This window comes from Pipistrellus kuhlii, unplaced genomic scaffold, assembly GCF_014108245.1.
Source record: "Pipistrellus kuhlii isolate mPipKuh1 unplaced genomic scaffold, mPipKuh1.p scaffold_m20_p_6, whole genome shotgun sequence".
In the NCBI taxonomy this organism is placed as follows: Eukaryota; Metazoa; Chordata; class Mammalia; order Chiroptera; family Vespertilionidae; genus Pipistrellus; species Pipistrellus kuhlii.
In genome coordinates, this window is record NW_023425562.1 from 24883039 (window position 1) to 24901689 (window position 18651).

The 18651-nt window shown below is 47.3% G+C and overlaps 1 protein-coding gene across 3 annotated transcripts in view; it reads left to right on the plus strand.

Annotated features, from left to right (window-relative positions):
- Positions 1-12661: 12661 nt before the first annotated feature.
- The window catches only part of MGLL (monoglyceride lipase), a 95092-nt gene continuing 89102 nt past the window's right edge, over positions 12662-18651 (plus strand). Inside the window, exons 1-2 of one of the 3 annotated variants that reach the window (XM_036419905.2) lie at positions 12662-12825; positions 14177-14321. In XM_036419905.2, coding sequence (XP_036275798.1) covers positions 14197-14321 — 125 coding nt within the window. In that variant the 5' untranslated portion in view covers positions 12662-12825; positions 14177-14196. Of the gene's footprint in view, positions 12826-13121; positions 13673-14176; positions 14322-18651 lie in introns of those variants that run through there. The other 2 variants (XM_045574621.1, XM_036419904.2) reach the window with 2 other exon arrangements.

Sequence of the window (18651 nt, forward strand, 5' to 3'; positions counted from 1 at the left end):
GACCGCCTTCTCTTCATGATCTCATGTGCCTGTGCTCCTTCATTACAATATTATTTTGGCACTACAACAATGCTCCCCACTGTTCTGGTTTAATATCTAAATAAACATAGGAGAGTTTTAATTTAGAGGGAGAGCCACACGTTATTGACAGCGTTTTTTAATTTGGTCCTCGGGATCTGCTTCGGATGCCAGAATTGAAAGAGTTTTGTCTCCTCTAGCATTTTGTTCTCCTTTGTCACATGCCCAGGTCTTCCCTCTCATCTTGATATCTCCTGAGCACAGCGGGGCAGTAGCCCCTCTATTTAGTTGCAAATGTGTGTGTGTGTGTGTGTGTGTGTGTGTGTGTGTGTGTGTGTGTTTTGACAGATGAAGGCAGAAAATAAACAAGATTTTAAAGGTTTCCTGATGGGATAGCAACAGTTCAAATACCAAATTAATCAGAGCAAGTAATGCTAGCTGCTGTAAGAGATGAAGCCCAAATGGCAGAGGTTTAATGAAATAAGCGGTTGCTTGTCATTTGCTTCATAGCCAAATGCAAGTTGTTTGGGTTTCTCTGCTCTATGCAGTCATGCAGGAATCTAGATCTTTCTCCCCCACCCCCTCCCTGTTTTATTTTGTTAATCAAGACCTTTCTACTGTATGTCTCCTCATCATCTTCTAGGCTGATGGATTGGGAGTAGCAGAGAGAGAGAGAGAGAGAGGTTTCCTCCACATTTCATTAGTCAGACTCAAACCTCTGAACAGCAAGGGTGTCTGGGAAATGTAGTCTAGCACCTGAGGAGGAATGTATGGCTTTAATCATTTAAATCACAGTATTGTCCCATGCTGCACAGTTAGGCGAGCCAGGGGTGGTTTAAAAACCATAAAGAATGTGTTTGTTCTTACGGGAACACTTTGTTTTATGTAACTTTGCCAGAGAGTTGTGTAATTCCCAGCACTGGAAAGGTTGGAGGGACAGGAGAGGGCCTTGATACCAGTCATTTTCTAGCAGCTGTGTGGTTTCCTTTTTACATCTGGGTCTCTAATTCTTTTGGAATTTGTTCCTAAGTAAGATGTGAAGTGTGGATCTAATGTTATCTTTTTAAACAACTAAATAGTTGTCCAGGGCTATGTTAAAAAGTTCAACTTTGCCCCAGTGATTTGAGACGCCACCTTTACCAAATGGCACATTCCTGCAGTGTCCCGGTCTATTTTTAGACCTTCTATTCTTTTCCGCTAATCCATCAGTCTATTTATGTGCCAGTCACCACACTTTCTAAAAAGGTATGCTTTAGTGTCTACCACGGCATTCTTACCTCTCAGACAGTAATTGCTCTTCTTGTATTTTTAAAATTAAGAGTTTTAGTATCAATTGTCTACCTCCACAAAGAAGCTTTTGCTATTTTTTTCTGGGATTGTTTAAACTTTATAAATTTAATAAAAACTGACATTTTTATTATGTAGTCATGCTATCTAAGAACAAGGAATGTCTTTCTACTTATTCACATCTTTTTTTTTCAGTCTTTCAGAGGCATTTAATAGGGTTTTATATATATTTTTGTTAAGTTTATATTTTATCTTCTCATTATTGTAAAAAGTTTTTTCTACCTTAATATCCTTTGATTGACACACACACACACACACACACACACACATATATATATACACATACACACAATGTTATATATACTATATAACATTTATATGTGTATATTTTACAGGCTACTGACTCCTGTATGCTAATTTTATATCCTATCTTACAAGTTTTTTTTTTTTTTTTTAACCAGTATTTTTCAACCCATGAAGTTTCTAAGAGCCACCGTAAAGAATATTTTCAAATACAGATGCTGAGATTCCCTTCCCCATCCAAGGTCACAGGAAAATGTCAGGGGAGAAGGAGGGGGTCTGGAGGCCCTCTGCTTCTCTGACCAAAATCCACCAGGGCCTGGAATGTGAGCAGCTCGGGTCCACGAGAAAGAGGGGCTGGGCGAGCAATGGGCTGACCACCTGTGCGTGATTGCCTTTCCCCGAGGCCCAGGGCAGAACCACCTCTCGGCATGGGAAGCAGGGCCTGCAGGTGCAAACTGCGGAAAGACGGCTGAGAACGGTCAGCACCTGGAGCAACAGGCTGGGAGGCTGAGCAGAGCTGAGGGTTAGGACCCGGAAGCTGGGCTCCTAAGTGCTAGGGAGACGTGAGAACTATGGGTGAGCTGCCAACGGGACCGGGACCGTGACTGTAGACACCTGTAGTTACTTATCTCGATACTTACGTGTCTATTTTTGTGCTCCTGGTGCCAAGGGCTAAGCCTCTTCATTTCACATCACTTTATCAAGGTTGGCTCTTCTTTTATTTTTCTTCCTTATTTGTTTTTATGGTCAGCTACTTATTTATTTTCTCTTATTGTTTTTTATTTATCGCTTTCTGCATCTCTATGCCCTATCCCATTTCTCCTTTCAAAAAAATACAACTCTTCTATTCTGTTTAGAGTTTATGTTTTTAAAATACATTTTTTGGGGGAGTCCCAATGTTTCTAAATACAGATAAATGGAAGTGTGTTATGGATTTCATTGTTTTCATTTTATTTACTAAGCATTCTGAAAGATCATCCTATTGCTTGGGCGCACGCATCTGATAATTTCTTTGAATTCGGCATGACTTTTCACAGTGTGTCCACTGCCCCAGTGATGGCTGCTGAGGATGCAAGGACACCCCTCCACAAAGGATCGCACTGCCCCTCTGGACCTGCATGGGAATGGGAATGTGAGAAACTGGCCATGGGGTGCACACAGTTAAAGGAGGGGGGCTGTCCACTCCCACCAGCGAGGCAGGAGCTTCCTACAGCCCTGTCCCTGCCACTACTTCCCAGGACTCAGCTGTCAAGATGGTCAGGCTAACAGAGTCATACAAACTGATGTACTAATGTTATTTTATGATTTTAACCATCTCTTCACTTTGTTTATTAGCTTTTAAAATTTCTGTTTGTATAAATTTCCTGATTATATGCTTCGCCCATTCCCCCCCCCCCCCCCATTAGTAATCTTTTTCTTGTTGGTTTCAAGAGTTCCTTGAAAAAAGTACCTCTTATAAATTAATCCCTAATTTGTCTTTGGCAAATATTTTCACCCTTTCTCTGCTGTCTTCCTCTATTTGTACTTGGTGTCCTTTGTTGAAAGGACAGCCTTAATTTTGTTGTAATCAAATGTTTTTTTCTTTCCTTATGGTTTTAGTTTTTAGAATTTAAGGCATTTCCCCCTATACCTGAATGTGAGCATATAATAATAATAATAATAATAATAATAATAATATTCTACATTTTCTTCTATTAACTTTTTAAATTTCTCTCTCACTTTTGGGCCTAGTATCTATGTGGTGTTGGGTAGGGATTCAGCTTTGCTTTTCCAGTACTATTTATTGAAACCTCTACACTTCTAGTTCTGACTGTTGTGGGGGGAGAAATAGGTGACTCAATTACATTCATATCTGGGTTGAAAATATTACAATTAATTATTACACAAGCCCTTAAATTAAAGTTCCTCCTATTTTTGGTTATTAATTAATCCATTTGTTTTAATAGTTTCAAGCTCTTTTAGATGTTGTGAAGTTAACACCTGGATCTTGGTAGACTAGAGTTGCCAGATTTAACAAATAAAAAATACAGGATGCCCAATTAAATTTAAATTTCAGATAAACAATTAATTAGTTTTTAGTGTGAACATGTCCTATGCAATATTTGGAACATAGTTACACTAAAAAATTATCCATTGTTTCTCTGAAATTTAAATGTAACTGGTCATCCTGAATCTTATTGGGCAACTGTGGTACATCCAACCCAACAGAACTTGTCCTGACTGAGTCTTCCTGCCATCCCTCACCCCTCTGCCGTTGTCTCCACTAGTAGCAAGGACATTGGTTAGATACTATTCCTGGCTGATACGGCTTAGTTCCAAATAACTTATCCTTAAATGAATAGCTTAAAACTTCACCTAAGGGTTTAACTAGACTATTGTTTCTCAAGTGTTATTAACATGCTTATGAATCACCCGGAACCTTTTTAAAATGCATACTGTGTTCCAGAGGATCTGGGGGGCCTGCAATTCTGTATTTATAACAAATTCCTAGGGGAGGTTGATGTTGCTCATCTATGGACCAATATCGGCAGTTGGTATCTAGGGGGTCCTGTGCATTTCCTGGGGAACCAGGCTATTAAACCATCATGTCTTTGGGAACCAGAGTGAAGCCCAATTTGGCAAGTCCATGCTCCTCTCCTCCATGCTAAACCCCAACGGGACAGCAGAGTCCAAGGAAAGAGAAGCTATAGACCACACACTTGGAACTTTTCCAGAGTCTGCGCATCTCCTCCTCCAATTATTGAAGATGAGTGTTGCCATCGCATGATTTCTTATACAAACCATGACTTGATTCTTTGTGGTCTCCCTCACTCCCCGCTTCCGGTGATTATCTGTTCTCTTGTCCTTTCTCGCTGGACTGTAAATCATGTGAGGGGAGGGACAATGGTGTTTAGCTCCAAAGCCCAGCATCCAGTACAATCTCTGGCATGTAGCAGCTGCTTAATAACTGCTAGTTGAATGAACGAAAGAAAGAATAAATGGATACTTGACTTCTAATTGTCAAGACTGTCATTAAAGCAATTTTTGTTGCCCTTTTAAGGGCTCCCTGTACAGCCCTGTTTTGCTGTAGCAGTTGGTGTACTTTACTGTGAGAAGAATGAGTTTCTGGAAGTTTTCCTCTCTGGGTTTCTCATTTTTCTGTTTCCAAGTTGTCAGCTACTGCATAGCACATCCCACCCCACCCTCACCCCACGTACACACACACATACACACACATACACACACACACACACACACACACACACACACACACACACACACACCAGTCAGGAACTTAAACATGCCAACTTCTTGGCTTGGCATAATTTGTATTTCTCAGTCTTCCCACTGCTGAGCCATCTTCAAATAAGAGGAGATTGTGTTAATCTATTCACAGTTCTTTCTCCTTTTCCAAGACTTCTCTACGGCACGCCCCTCAGTTGCCATTCCCCAGGTCTCCAACCATCTTTCAATCTGCTAGGAATTTTCCTAGTAGCTCTGGTAGGTTAAGTCAATAGAGTAAGTTGTATCTGTCAAGGTTCTTAGCAAGCAATAGAAATCAAATCCAGCTGACTTAAGCCCAAGGGGACTTCACTGGAGGTCTGTTGGGTTGCTCATAGAATGCACTAGACTGCAGACCTGGCTTGGAAACAACAGAATAGGGCCCAGGCAGGACATGCACCAGGCCTCCCATAGCCTGAACATGCAGCCACCTTGCCCAGCAAGCAGGAGACTGAGTAAGCGCCTCTTGTACCTTCCATCCCATATGCGCTCTGCTCAAGAGTCAGCCAGAGAGAGTCCAGTGGTCTTCCGAGGGCCCTTTGTTAGAAAGGAGAAAGTGTTGCTGGTGGTCAAAAAACAAACAGGTCAGAGAAAACAAATGTCCACAGAGACCTCTGAAGGGTTTGAAGGAAATGAGGGGGAAATCGGACAGGCCTGTGGCAGTGTGAGTGAGAAATCCCAAGCATCCCAATTGCTGGTTTTCAATGGCTTTTCAAGCCTGAAACACTCAGAATCCACTGGGAATGATGGGAATAGTGCTGGAGATGCAGAAGGAGAGGTCCGGATTCCTGCTCTCATTCAGATTTCATCACCCACTTACTGTGCAACCTTGGGCAGGCCATCTCTCTGGTCTCAGTTGCTTCATCTACACTGATTATGTCTAGGATACCTTCCAGCTGTGGAATTTCCCCGAAGGCTTGACAATTTTGCTTGATGTACAGAGAAATGCACATTTAACATTGTACAAGGTAGCATGATGTCATAAGACACAGGTTCTCAGGTGTGTGGCATTGACAAAGACAATTTGGAAGGGAGAGTTGATGGCTGTTTCACAAATAACCGTAAAGTATTTGCTATATGCCAAGCATTATTCTAAGCCCTTTAATGTGTTAATTCATTTATTCATCACCACAATCCTACCACATGGATACTATTATAGCCTCCCTTTTACTGATGAGGAAACTGAGTCCCAGAGAGCCTAAGTCACTTGCTCAAGGTCACAGAGCTTAAAAGTCCAAGAGCTGATTTAGACCCTGGGTCACTGCCCTTAACAAGCACACCACATGTCCTCTCTGACCCAAACCAGCCACATACAAGCAGACCAGGAGAAAGTGCTCTTGTTTAGAAAGGCTGTGCATTGTGCTTCCTTCCACCCCCAGCCTTGCCTCGCTGATCTGGAAATGTCTATACATATGTAGCAGCTGCTGCATTGTCAGTCAGCCCTCATTGGACTTCCCCTGCCTAAACATAACCGCTGCCTCATTTGCCTTCAAAGGCCAAATGCTAGTGTTAGGTCAGTGCATCTATTTTAAGAGAAGTGGAAAAAAAAAGTTTTTCAAAAAGTAAAATAGAAAGATACGCATGTGTGACCCACCACTGTTATATGCTAACAGAATCCATTTGATTTGCATTTATAATGACCCCAATGGAATATTTTTTCAGTAGGTTTAACTTTTAGCTGCTCCATTAACCAGGTTAGTGAGTGGAAGGATTTTCCCTTTACCACCCAGTGCAAATCTCATTAAATGACTGGGCCTACTTACTAATTGCTGACATTCTGGATTTGCCAAATGCATTTAAAGAAGGTGCTGTGTGGGCGGGAACCTGTGTGTTCATCTTTGTAGATTTGATTGTACTTAATGGCCTTTCCTGATAGGCCTGGTCCTGGTGCTTGACTACAGAGCAAAAATAGCCACCCACAGAGTGATGGTTTCTGAGAGCTGGGAGGACCCTACAAGACAATCCCGGCCAGTCCTTTTCCTGACCCACAGGAAGCTGACCCCCTGAAGGGCAGTATCAGCTGGAATGGAAGGAGCCTGACCTGGAAAATTCTGCTGCAGGGCCAGGGTGTGTGTGTGTGTGTGGGGGGGCATCCTCACGCCCATCTCTTCCACCAGCCGCCACCCCTGCATGTCCCCTGCCTCAGTTATGACCACAGCACTGACATTATGACTTCCAGTTCAATGTCCCATGTACTCTGTTACTTACTTAATCTTTTTATTTAAACCTGTGCCGCACCAGCACAGTGAAGGCTTCGGCGAGCCTGAGTGGGGGCAACGAAGGATGGAGAAATGATAGACAAAGAGAAAAAGCTGGGTCTAGGTGGATCTTCTGTGCCTGGCTGAGGGCACAGAACAGATCCAGACTGTATTGTGTATTCACCACCCAAAGTCAACTCTCCTTCTATCACCCTTTATCGCCCCAATGCCGTTTTCTACCCCCCTACCTCCTTTCCCTCTGGTAATCACCATACTGTTGTCTATGAGTGTTTAATTTTTTTTTTTTTTTGCTTAATCCCTTCACCTTTTCGCCCAGTCTTGTAACCCCCATTCCCTCCGACAGCTGTCAGTCTGTTCTATTTTGTTTGTTATTTTATTTTGTTCATTAGATTCCACATACTTGTTTTTCTCTGGCTGGCTTATTTCTCTCACTTAGCATAATGCTCTCCAGGTCTATTTATGCTGTCATAAAAGATAAGATTTCCTTTTTATTTATTTATTTATTTATTTATTTATTTATTTATGACCGAGTAGTATTCTATTGTATAAACGTACCACAGCTTTTTTATATACCCATCAACTGACTGGCACTTGGGATCCTTCCAAAAGTGGCTATTGTAAAGAGAAAGGATAACTTGAAGTTGTAAGATGACAAATGTAGTGATGATCTTCTGCATCAGTTAGCTATTGCTGCACAACAGGCCGCTCCAAATGGAATGGCTTAAACCAATAAGCATTTACTCGGTTCATGGTGCTATGGTTCAACAATTTGGGGCTGAGCTCAACTGGCTGGTTCTTTTGGTCACAATGGGATGCCCTCAGGCATCTGCCATCAACCATAGAGGCAGGTCAGCAGAGTACATAGAGGTTGTCTGCTTATCTGCTGGGGAGCTTCAGTTTCCTCCATGTGTCTCAACATGCTTGTGCCTCAGTCATTGCTCCGTCCAGCTGGCCCAGCTGGTTCATGTAGCAGAGGAAAGTGAGAGAGAGGAAGCATGACAGACCCTAGACGCCCAGGTGTTTCTCAAACTCTGTCCACCACTGTCGAAACCTACTCCCCTTCCTTCATGCCACTCAGAAGTCTGGATCTGCCTCTTCAGGCACCCAGCAGCATGGAGCCACTAGGAACTCAGCGACTCTCACTCCCCTCTGATGCCATGGCATCTTACTTCCTCCCATCCTCCTCACATGTGCTCCCAGCATGATCTACTCCCCTCCAGCCTCAGAACATCTCTGGAAGGCCACACAAGAACCCGCAGGGCCGGTTCCCTCTTTGGACAGGAACCAGGGCACAGAATACGAAGGAGACTCACAATTCACTGTTAACTTGTTAGCTTTCATTGGAATTTTGAACACGTATACATTACTTTAATAATGGTGAAATTTTATTGCATCCTACCTACCAGGTGCCAGGCACTGAGCTAAGTAATTCGCCTGTGCTATAGAGGAATCAAGAGGGTACATCAGCTGCCCAAGATTGTGGAGTTAAAGTCAACAGAGCCAGAGCTTGAATGAAGGCTGTCTGGTTGCAAAATCCATAGACTTCATCACTTTGCTCTATTGTCTCCTCTTCAAAGAAAATATCTTGAAGGGATGTCTATACTTGCTGTTGTCACTCATTTTCCATTCACTTTATAGCTCAGAGCAGGTTGTCTTCTGCTCCGATTAATCCATGAACTGGGTTATCCCCAAGATCACAAATGACCTCCTTCTTATTAAATCTATTGGACACGTCTTAGTCCTCTGGTTTGGCTTCTGGACAGCATTAGACCTTGTTAATCCTTTGTCTTACAACATGCTGTGCCTTTGGATTTGTGAAATCACACCTTCCAAGTCTCCTCCTGTCTCTATTACCTTTGAAAACTCACCCCCTCCTTTTCCTGCTTCCCATTGTCCTCACAAAGATCTCTCGTAGGCCATTTCTCCCTCCAGTTCACGTGTCCTGGGCAATCTAATTCATTCTTATGACATCAATCACCAATTGCTTCCCAACATTCACCTCCATCCGTAGTCTCACACTGCACCTGCTATGGCCTGCCACGTCTCTGGTTGGATGTCCCAGAGACTTTGAAAAGTCTAGAATCATGCCCTGCCCACCACCGTTAACACTTACCCTCCTTTCTTCATGTTCCAACCAGAAAACACAAAGATTCGCTTTTCTGGAGTGAGCTCAGCAGAGGGGTGGGCAGATGCGCAGTTGCAGATGCCTCCTGAAGGGGGCAGCCTCCACCCAGCCACAATGCAGACCAATGCCAGGCACAAACGGGGCCCCTCATTGCCAATGTCCTTTCAGAGGAAATTCAGAAACCAGCACTGAAATGTCCTGATTTCTGAATGTTGGCTACTAATTCAAACATTTTGAAAGCATTTGTAGGCCAAGCTAAACCTTTTGCTGGACAGATGCAATCCACAGGTGGCTGAGCCACACCTCTACCTACACATTCTCCTAGGGTGAGGTTACCCTCTCCCACGGGTGAAAGAGCTGTTTCTGGGACAACTCCTCTGTCTCCAGCCTGACCTCTTTCTTTGGTTCTAGACCCATGAACTCATCCTCCTCTACAGACACCTCATGCTCAGCACGGTCCGCACCATGGCACCGAATGTTCAAATCTCTCTGCAGTTCAAAAAAAGCCAGGAATCTGGATTTGCATGCAAAATCGCCAAGTTTTAAATTTCACATTAAAATGTTATCAGACAAAAAGTACTTTTTCTTGGGTCAGATTTGACATCATGGCCACCAAACTGCCACCCCGACTTCGTGCGAGCTGACTGTCCCCCAGGGGTGTGCTGAGTGCCCCACAGACATGCTCTCACTGATCTTGGCCAAGGTCTGGAGGGGTGTTCATATTCCCGTGTCAGGAAAGGAGGCAGGCCAGCCAGGTCCAGTGACTCTCTGGAAAGTTACATAGCTCACTGGTGGGAGCATAGTTTTTAGTCTTAGGTATTTTGGCTCAGTTTTCTTTTCCCCTGAGTTTGATGGGTAAGACCTTACTTCTTCTCTGTTGTTCACTTTAAATGTCATCTCCATTTCCAAGCTCTCCTTTCCCACAACAATGCTAAAATTGTTGATAGAAACTCATGGTTATCTTACTCACCAGTACCTGAGCATGATCTATTCTCAAATCTCGGAGCATCTCTGGAACACTTGCAGAGGGCCAAAAGAGGCCACTTTTACTTGAATTGCCATCCTATCTTTTCATCCCGGGTGATAGGAACAGACCCTACCCACCAGCACTTTTATTACAAATCACCATACCTAGAGTAATCCTGTCTAGAGGAACTGGGACCAAGGTCACTAAAGGGTACCCAGTCGGCAGGGACCACTGAAATACATAGCCAAACTTCTGTATCTGCAAGGGCAGAGGGATGTGCTTGTCGTTACTACTCTTGCTAAGCACAGCTAAAAGCCTGGACATTATATATAAAACAAACGTAAGGAGACTCTGAAAGTTAGAGCGAGAAGGCAGATCAGTCTGAAATCTTCGGACCCAAGAAGTGAGTTCCCTGAGTTTTGTTTTGCCTCATATAGTCCAGACTTGAAGCTGAAGAAGCTAGCAACTCAGAAATGCCATCGGGGCAGAATAGACAATGCCCAACAAAAGCACACTCTTTCCAACCAAAGAACCGGGAGAGGGAACGCTAAAAGACAGAAAACATGCAGATGTTACCCTTTCTACACTCGTCAGCATCATGTGGCCCACACCCTCATAAATTGAATGGGAGACCTAGGTTTCTACCTCCACCTGGAAGCAACGAGGCACCCTTCCGTTCTGTCCCCCAACTCCAGGCCTGGAGCAGCAGAGGCCAGCTAAAGCAGAAGGTTTAAATAAGATCCAGAGTCTCACAACAACACAAAAATGTCCAGATTTCAACAGAAAATCACACATCTTACCAAGAACCAGAGAGATCTAAAATTGAATTTTTTAAAAAGGAATAGATGCCAACAGAAAGAACAGAGATTTTAAAGCAGCCACGATAAAAACGCTTCATTGAGCAATTGTGAACATGCCAGAAACTAAGGCAAAATAGGAAGTCTCAGGCAAGGCATAGAAAAGCTAAAAGATGACCCAAATGGAAATTTTAGAACTGAAACATACAACAACGGAATTGAAAGCTCAGTGGATGGGTTCAAAGGCAGAATGATGGGGACAGAGGAAAGAATCAGTCAACTGGAAGATAGGACAGTAGAAATTACACAGTTTGGACAACAGAGAGAAAATATACTGAGAAAAATTTGAACAAAGCTTCCGGGACCTACAGGATTATAATGAGAGAACCAATATTCACATCATTCGAGTCCAGAGAGAAGAAAAAAAAGACGGTGGGCTAAAAAAGTGCTTGAGGAAATAATGCCTGAAATGTTCTAGGCTGCTTTTCAAAAGCTATTGCTTTATTTCTTAAGTGAGATAGCAGGCGCTAAGCCTGGGCCTCCCCACACAGTGTGATATTGAGATAGCAGTTTCGGAAGGACAGCAGTTATTTTCAACACTGCTATGGTGTAAAGCGTTTTTGTGAAAGAAGAAGGATACAAAGCCTGCTGAGGTCAGTGTGAGCAAGGGACATGTGACACATAGCTCCTGAGTTCCAGGTGATATCAGCCTAGGTGGTATAAGTCCATGCTCCTTTCTGTACCCTTTCACCCACACTGCCAGCAGTCCTGGACAGCTTCCAGACCTTCCCTGACCTGTGCAGACGCACCAGACGTTTTGTTTGGGGGCCTGACTCCTGGGTCAGGGGAGAGTTGCTGTGGATGGGGGTGGAGGGAGAAGGTCTGAACTAGTCTATCTCTGACGACTTCCTGGGGATTTGTGCACCATCACCCCCCACCCCGCTCCCCAATCCCTGCTTTTTATTTGTGTGTCTGTGTGTGACTGTGTGTGTGTGGGGGGGGGCTGTGTGTGTGTGATATGAGTGTGTCTGCCCTTATGTGGATGACATGTGTGTCTCTGTGTATTTGTGTGGGTTGTTTCTGAGTGTCTCTCTGGGTCCATGTTCCCCTCTATGTGTATCTATGTGGGTTTGTGTGTCTCTGCGGAGGTCATGTGTCTTTCCTTATGTATTGAGTGTGTATGTTCTGTGTGTCTGCGTGTGGTGAGTTCTGTGTCTGTATGTGTATAGTGTATCCGTTTGTTTATCTGCGGGGAGGTCTGTGTGCCTGCATACATGCATGTGGTGTACCTGTGTGCATTTGATGTGTGTCCCAGTGCACGTCAGGGTGTGCATATGTGTTCCAGTGTGTTGTCTTTGCCTATGCTTGTGGTCTCTGCGTGTGGGTCTGTGTGCACCTGCACGTGTGTTAGGTGTGCGGACCTGAGGGCTCCATGGTGTGCATGCCCGCATGGGTGTGGCGTGTCCTCCGGATTCTCCCCTCTGGAGAGTCCAGTTCTATCCAGGGCCCGTGACAGCGCCCCCGCGCTACCCTGGGGCGCCGGAGCCCACGAGGCCGGCGCGAGGAGGAGCGCGTGGCCGAGCCCACGAAGGCGCCCCGCTCCTCCCCGCAGGCCGGGCACACGTGGGCCCGGCGCCGCCTCCCCGCGCGCCGCCGTCCCTCTCCCTCGTCCCCACCCACCGCGGGCCGCCCCCCCGGAGCCGGCCGGGGATAAAGTGGCGGCTCCGGCGCCGCGCCCTGTCCCCCCACCCGGAGCCCAGGCACCCAACCCAGCTCGGCCGACCCGGCCCGCGGCGGACCCGGACCCGCAGCGCTCGGGAACGCGACGGCGGCGGCGCTCGAGCCCCGGTAACTGCCTCCCGGTCCCCGCCCGGCCCGCGAGCGCCGCCGCCAGGACAGGGGTGGGGAGCGGCTGCGGGGTCCCCGGGCCGCTGGGCGTGGGCTCCCGCACCCTCCGGTGCGCGCGCGTGTGCGTGTGTGTGCGTGCGTGCGTGTGTGTGTGTGTGTGTGTGTGTGTGTATGTGCACCGCCGTGCGCGCGCCTGTCAGCCTGTGCGCGCGCGCGCCCTCCCCGCGCCCTGGCACCAGCCCCCGAACCAACCAACTTGTCCGCATCCGCTCCATCTTCCCTGCTCCGGCCAGGTCTCCCCGCGGCATCGCCGTGACAGCCGCCGGGCTCCGTCCCCGGGGTTGCCGGGGGCGCGCAGGAGGCAAAGTTTGCCGGGCGCCGCGGGGTGACTCTCCTCGGGGACCCGCATCAGCGCCGGGTGCGAGCCGCCTCGCCGCGCGCGGAGCGTTCGTCCCCCAGGTTCTCGGGCGGTGGGTGCTGGGCTCCCGGCCCCTCCCTCCCCAGAGCCCATTCGGCGGCGATTTCTTTGGGAAAAGTGATGACACCAAGAACTAGTAGCGGAGGATCGCAGGCTCCGGTCTCCCGCCCCGGGAAGGGAGGGGAGCCGCGGAGAACTTGTCAGTGAGCGCTGGAAGCTGGCTGCCGGGCTCCGCACCCCGAAAGGCAGGATTGCGGGGCAGGGCGCGGGGGAGCCAGCGGACTGGGGGCTCCAGCTGCTGGATGCCGCGCTCCGACCTCGCAGGCGATGAGGGAACAGCCCTTATTTGCCCAGCCCTCCTCCGCCCGGCTCTGATCCTCCAGGCGGTCGCGGTGGTGGAATGCAAAAACCAGGAAATGATGGAAACAGGTTCGTCCAGCCGGCATCTTTGGAATTCCAGGCAGGAGGCATTACAGGGAGCGCCATCACCTCCTGGCTGGCGCCCCCATCCCGCCCCCCCTTGAAACTTCCTGGGAAATTTGAAGATGGCTGGGTCTTCTCGTAGCTGGGTCTTGATTCCTACGGAGCTAACTATAATCTCCACTTGATGATAGCTAAAATAGTCTTTAGGACGAAGTTTCCCGAAATGATTTAAAATAAACACAGATGGGAAGGAGGGGAGGAGGGGAAGAGAAGGGGAAAGCTGTAATGAGGCACTTAAAAAATAAAGTGAGCTTTTCTTAAGAACAAATGGGGCTTTTCAGTGTTGGAGAGATTGCAAGAGATGTATGTATTTTTTTTTTTTAAATCTTCGAAATGGAATTTTTAAAAACTGCTTTTTTTTTTTTAAATTGTTTCCGACAAGGCTTTTCTCCCCTGTTCTTTGCTTTTGCCATGTTTCTGACTTTGGAATGTGTCCTCCTTTCTTCCCAGGACTTGGACGTCCTCTCAGAATGCCGGAGGAAAGTGCTCCCCGGCGGACCCCACAGAACCTCCCGTACCAGGACCTCCCTCACCTGGTCAACGCTGACGGCCAGTACCTTTTCTGCAAGTACTGGAAACCCGCCGGGACTCCCAAGTAAGTCTTCCCCCCGATGCCCGATACCACCATACCTGCCTCCCTCCTCTGGCTCCGTGGGGTGTCACCTAAGGGGCCACGTGCTCCAGGATCTGCTTCACCTGCCCCTCGAACAGACATGAGGCTCAGCCATGCTAACGAGGTTGACATTGATACCTTATTTTTATTATGACAACTAGGATAGGGATTCTGCTGCAGGGCGGTTTTCAAAAATTCCACATGACTTTCGTTTTGTACTGGAGTTGGTTTCCCGTTGTATAGTCACGTCCTAAAAATCAAACCCAATACTTACAGAAAACCACCCAAATCAGATAAGAAAATCAAAATTATATTTAGTAACCTTTGTTCTCTTTTCCTGTTTGGTTATGAGCTCTCGAAGGTGTCATTCCTTTTCTTGGAAGGAAGGGTTCAGGGTTATTTCCTCTGATTTCTCGCCAGCTGGGTTGCTTTTATATTTTCCCACCCAGGATTGTCTTGCTGTTAGAAACAGGACTTGGGACTGTCTATAATGAGACAGCTCGCCTCCTGCTGCTCTTGTCTTGTCTGAAACAGGGACAACCCTGCTTGCTTGCGTTGTGCAGGGAAAGAAATGATTTGTGGTAACCAATTGGCCTAGTGATGAGTGAATAGTTCCATGGACAGCTTACCTGCTCCTCTCCTAGGGGACATGGGGAAGTGTGATGATGTCTCTCTCTGGGTTTCCGTAATCACCTAACCCTAGCACAGCTATAAAACGTCTCCGATACCTTTAACAGGCCTACCTGTAACAGGCCTACCTGTAACAGGTATATCTGTAACAGGTAGCTGCACATTGAAAAAGCAAAGCTACGGACTTTTTAAAGATCTAGCTGAAACGCATAGCTTCAATGCAGCTGTACAAAGTAGCTATCGTAGTAGGCTGTTAATAGTTCCTAACAGCCCTGGCAATGTCCTTCTTAAAGGTTCCCCCCGGAGGAGAGCATGTGTGTGTGTGTGTCTGTACATGCACATGTGTCAGATGGAGGGAGGTTTGTCAAGCATGACCTTTGTGCTTCATGCTGACTTATTCTCCACCCTGACTTCACTGGCTGTAGAATTACAAATTCTTGGTTGAATTTCTAACAACTTAACGGTAGACGGTGAGTTATTTTTCAGTATACAAAAAGAGGACATAAAAGTGAAAGGAGACGTTTTTCATGTCTGAATCTCAGACTGCGGGGGCTTTCTCTGTTGAGAGGGAGGTGGTTCTGTTTGAGGTCAGGGGGAGAAAGAGGGCCTGCAGTCCTCACACGGGGGCAGGGTGTGGGTGAGTGTCGGGAAAGGCTGGCTTCAGTGTTTCACAGTCTCCAGGCCGGTGCTGCACCGTGGGGAGCTCTCTGCTGTTTCACCTTTGCTCTGGCCGGAGACTGAAACCCAAGAGTTTAATCAGAGCTGTCACTTGGAAGTCAGTGTTTGCGTCTTAGTGGATGTTGATGGAACTAAAGAATGGGGTGGATGGTGGAGGCAAGTGGGCCCTGGGTTTTGGAAGAGAACAGTGGCTGGGAGGTCAGGTGACAACCAAAGCCACAGAAGTTGCATCTCTAACCCCGGTGGCTTGACCTCAGCTCCAATGCCTCCCTGTAGCCCACGCCCCAAGGGGCTCCGCCTCTACCTGCTGGAGATGGTGCAGATCAGTAAACTCCCATTTGGGGCTGGGCATCCCCCTCTGTCAGGGATCTTTACAACATTTCACAACCAGCTCAGACCAACGAGAACATCCTGGAGGCCCCCTCGATGGCACCGGTTAACCCTGTGCTTGCTGCATCTCGGGGAGAGCCAGGCAGCCCTAGAGCAGAGATCATGGCAGCGGAGTGGAGGGGGAGGCAGTGGGGGCCTCAGGGCAGAGGTTTATGAAAACTGGTACAAAGCATCTCCATATCTTAATAACTGAGAGCAGCTGCTGAGTAGGTTGCCTTCTTGCATAGCCTGGGATATCTCTGCTGTTACCTTTCAACATTGCTGCCTGATGCTTTTAGGATCGGGGAGAAGACCATAGGCCACCACTGGCTACAGCCTGTCTCCTCCAGGGACTCTCCTTCAGGCCTTTCCCCCCAGTCCAGCTCAGGGTCTTCCCTACTCTACCATGTGGGGGGAAACGCAGGCAGACACCACCGTCTCTCCACTTGTTCACTTTGCTCCTTTAAAAAGGCCCTTGGGACCTCAGAAGACCCCACAGGCCATCTTACACAGAGGGGTGGTGTGCCTGCCTTTCTTAATTGGCACAAGTTGGGTTGGTTTTCTGGTCAGCCCAGCTCCCTGCACCTGCCCAGGGCACCTGACCCAACATTCTGCCCTCAGGGGACTTACTGGACACCAAGACCAGCCCCGAAGCTGGCTCAGAGCACCACTGGGTCACAGGTGACAGCCATAGCTGGGAAACTGGCTTAGCTGGCTTTTGGAAACAAGTCATGTCCTCATACCGGATCCTGAGAAAGAAGCAAGTATTCCTTAGGATAGCCATTACAACGTGTGTCCAAGAACAAAGCTGTCCTAAGTATAGCAGGCTAGGATTTAGTCATTAGGAACCTGAGATTTTAAACCTACATCTGCCAATACCAAGGCAAATTTATGCTCAACTAGTAGTATTTATTTATGGCAATTAGAAATGTTAGACTAACTAGCAGAATTATCTCATGTTGATGGAGTATCAAGTATGTTCTGAGGCCTGGACTAGACTCAGTACAGACATATCTTATTTTATCTTTACATCAACACGTGAAGACAAACATTATTATTATTATTATTATTATTATTATTATTATTATTTTACAAATGAGTAACAGAGGCCCAAATGACCAAGGCAGCAGTCAACTGTTCTTAAAATTGTTTCCTAAATAGCGCCTCTTTATAAATTCTTACATCTTTGTTGGTAAAGAGTAATAGAACAATCAATTCTCCTTAATCATTTGCTCAGAATATATGAAAAGTGGGACATCAACTAAAGATATGTATCCAATCTGAAACAAACAAATCTTCCGAGTCCTTCGGGGACTGACTGGCTGCTGTGTAGAGGATTCTTCAGTACTTTGCATTTTTGAAATGCTGGTTCTTCAACAGTTTCACTGGTGGTATCGGCAGAGTAGTGGAGACTGGCTCGGGGGTGGTGGTGGTTGCATTGCTTTGTGGGCTCTTCATATTCAGAAAGGGTGGGAGAGTGGGGGTAATATTTAGTGCCTTTAAACTCAGCCCACCAAGTGCCCCTCAGTCCACTGAAAGGACAACTTCAAATTAACGCCTGAATGTTACTTAGTCATTTTAGGGACAGTAGAGGTGTTTCTGCACCGAATGTTGCATGACTGACTGCATGCCATTGTTGGTGGGTGGGATGCTGGGGATCGTCTGACACAATACTCACTTTGATGGCTTGATTCCCGGAAGCCCTGCTTTGATCCTGTCTGACCGGGAAGGCTGGAGAGCACGCTATAAATAAGATGACACAGCTGCGCCCCCTGGCACCGTCCGCTCCAGGCATGGCCCAGATCACGTTCTTCTGCTCACCGTGAAGGCCTGGCCTGATGGAGATGGGTGTGGAACAAATGCTTTGGTGCTCTCCACCCGTCTGTAAGGCTGATGCCCCTCTCCTGCCCTGGGTAGCCAGGGAGCTGTTCAGCATTCCTTTTTGTGGCTTCTGTTCGGGTGGTTAACTGGTGCACCGAGGGAACTATTTCAACATGCAGGCACCCCTCCGCCTGCAGATGTCCTGATACAAACCCCCAGGGAGGGGAGCTCTGCCACCCTTCCCCAAGAATGCAAGTGACTCATCTTGAAGCGTTCCATGTAGCATTTTGTTGCAAGCTCCCCTGCATTTTCAGAGATCTTCCAGAACATAAGCCTGGGACGTTCCTGGCTTCCTCTTCGTTCCCTTTCTTGCCTCCAGCTTCAGTAGCCTGACTTTTCCCTCCAGTAACTCTGCAGCCACACCCTCACCATGGAGATCCCTCTTCTTACCTCCCCAGCCCCACCAATCTGACCTGCTCCCCCAAAACAGTCCGCTGCTGGTGTGGTTTTCCAGATCTTCCCAGTGTGATGTGGAGTTAGGGGTGGCAGTGGGGCACATGGCTATCCAAGAGTAGGGTAGCTTCGGTTCTGGTGGTCACGGTCGGTGGACCAAGAATCAGTTAGCCCACAGCCCCTCTCCCACTGCTCCTGTCCTCATTCCTTATTGCCCTGGACTGGGGCTCAGCGGACATCCCCACCTCTGCCCAGCCCTTTCCCGGGCTACCGGATCCCTTTCTCCACGAAGACCTTCCCAATGTGTGTCCGGAGTTTGGGGCAGTGCCCTCAGAGGACACTTCCTCCCACCTCAACAGAT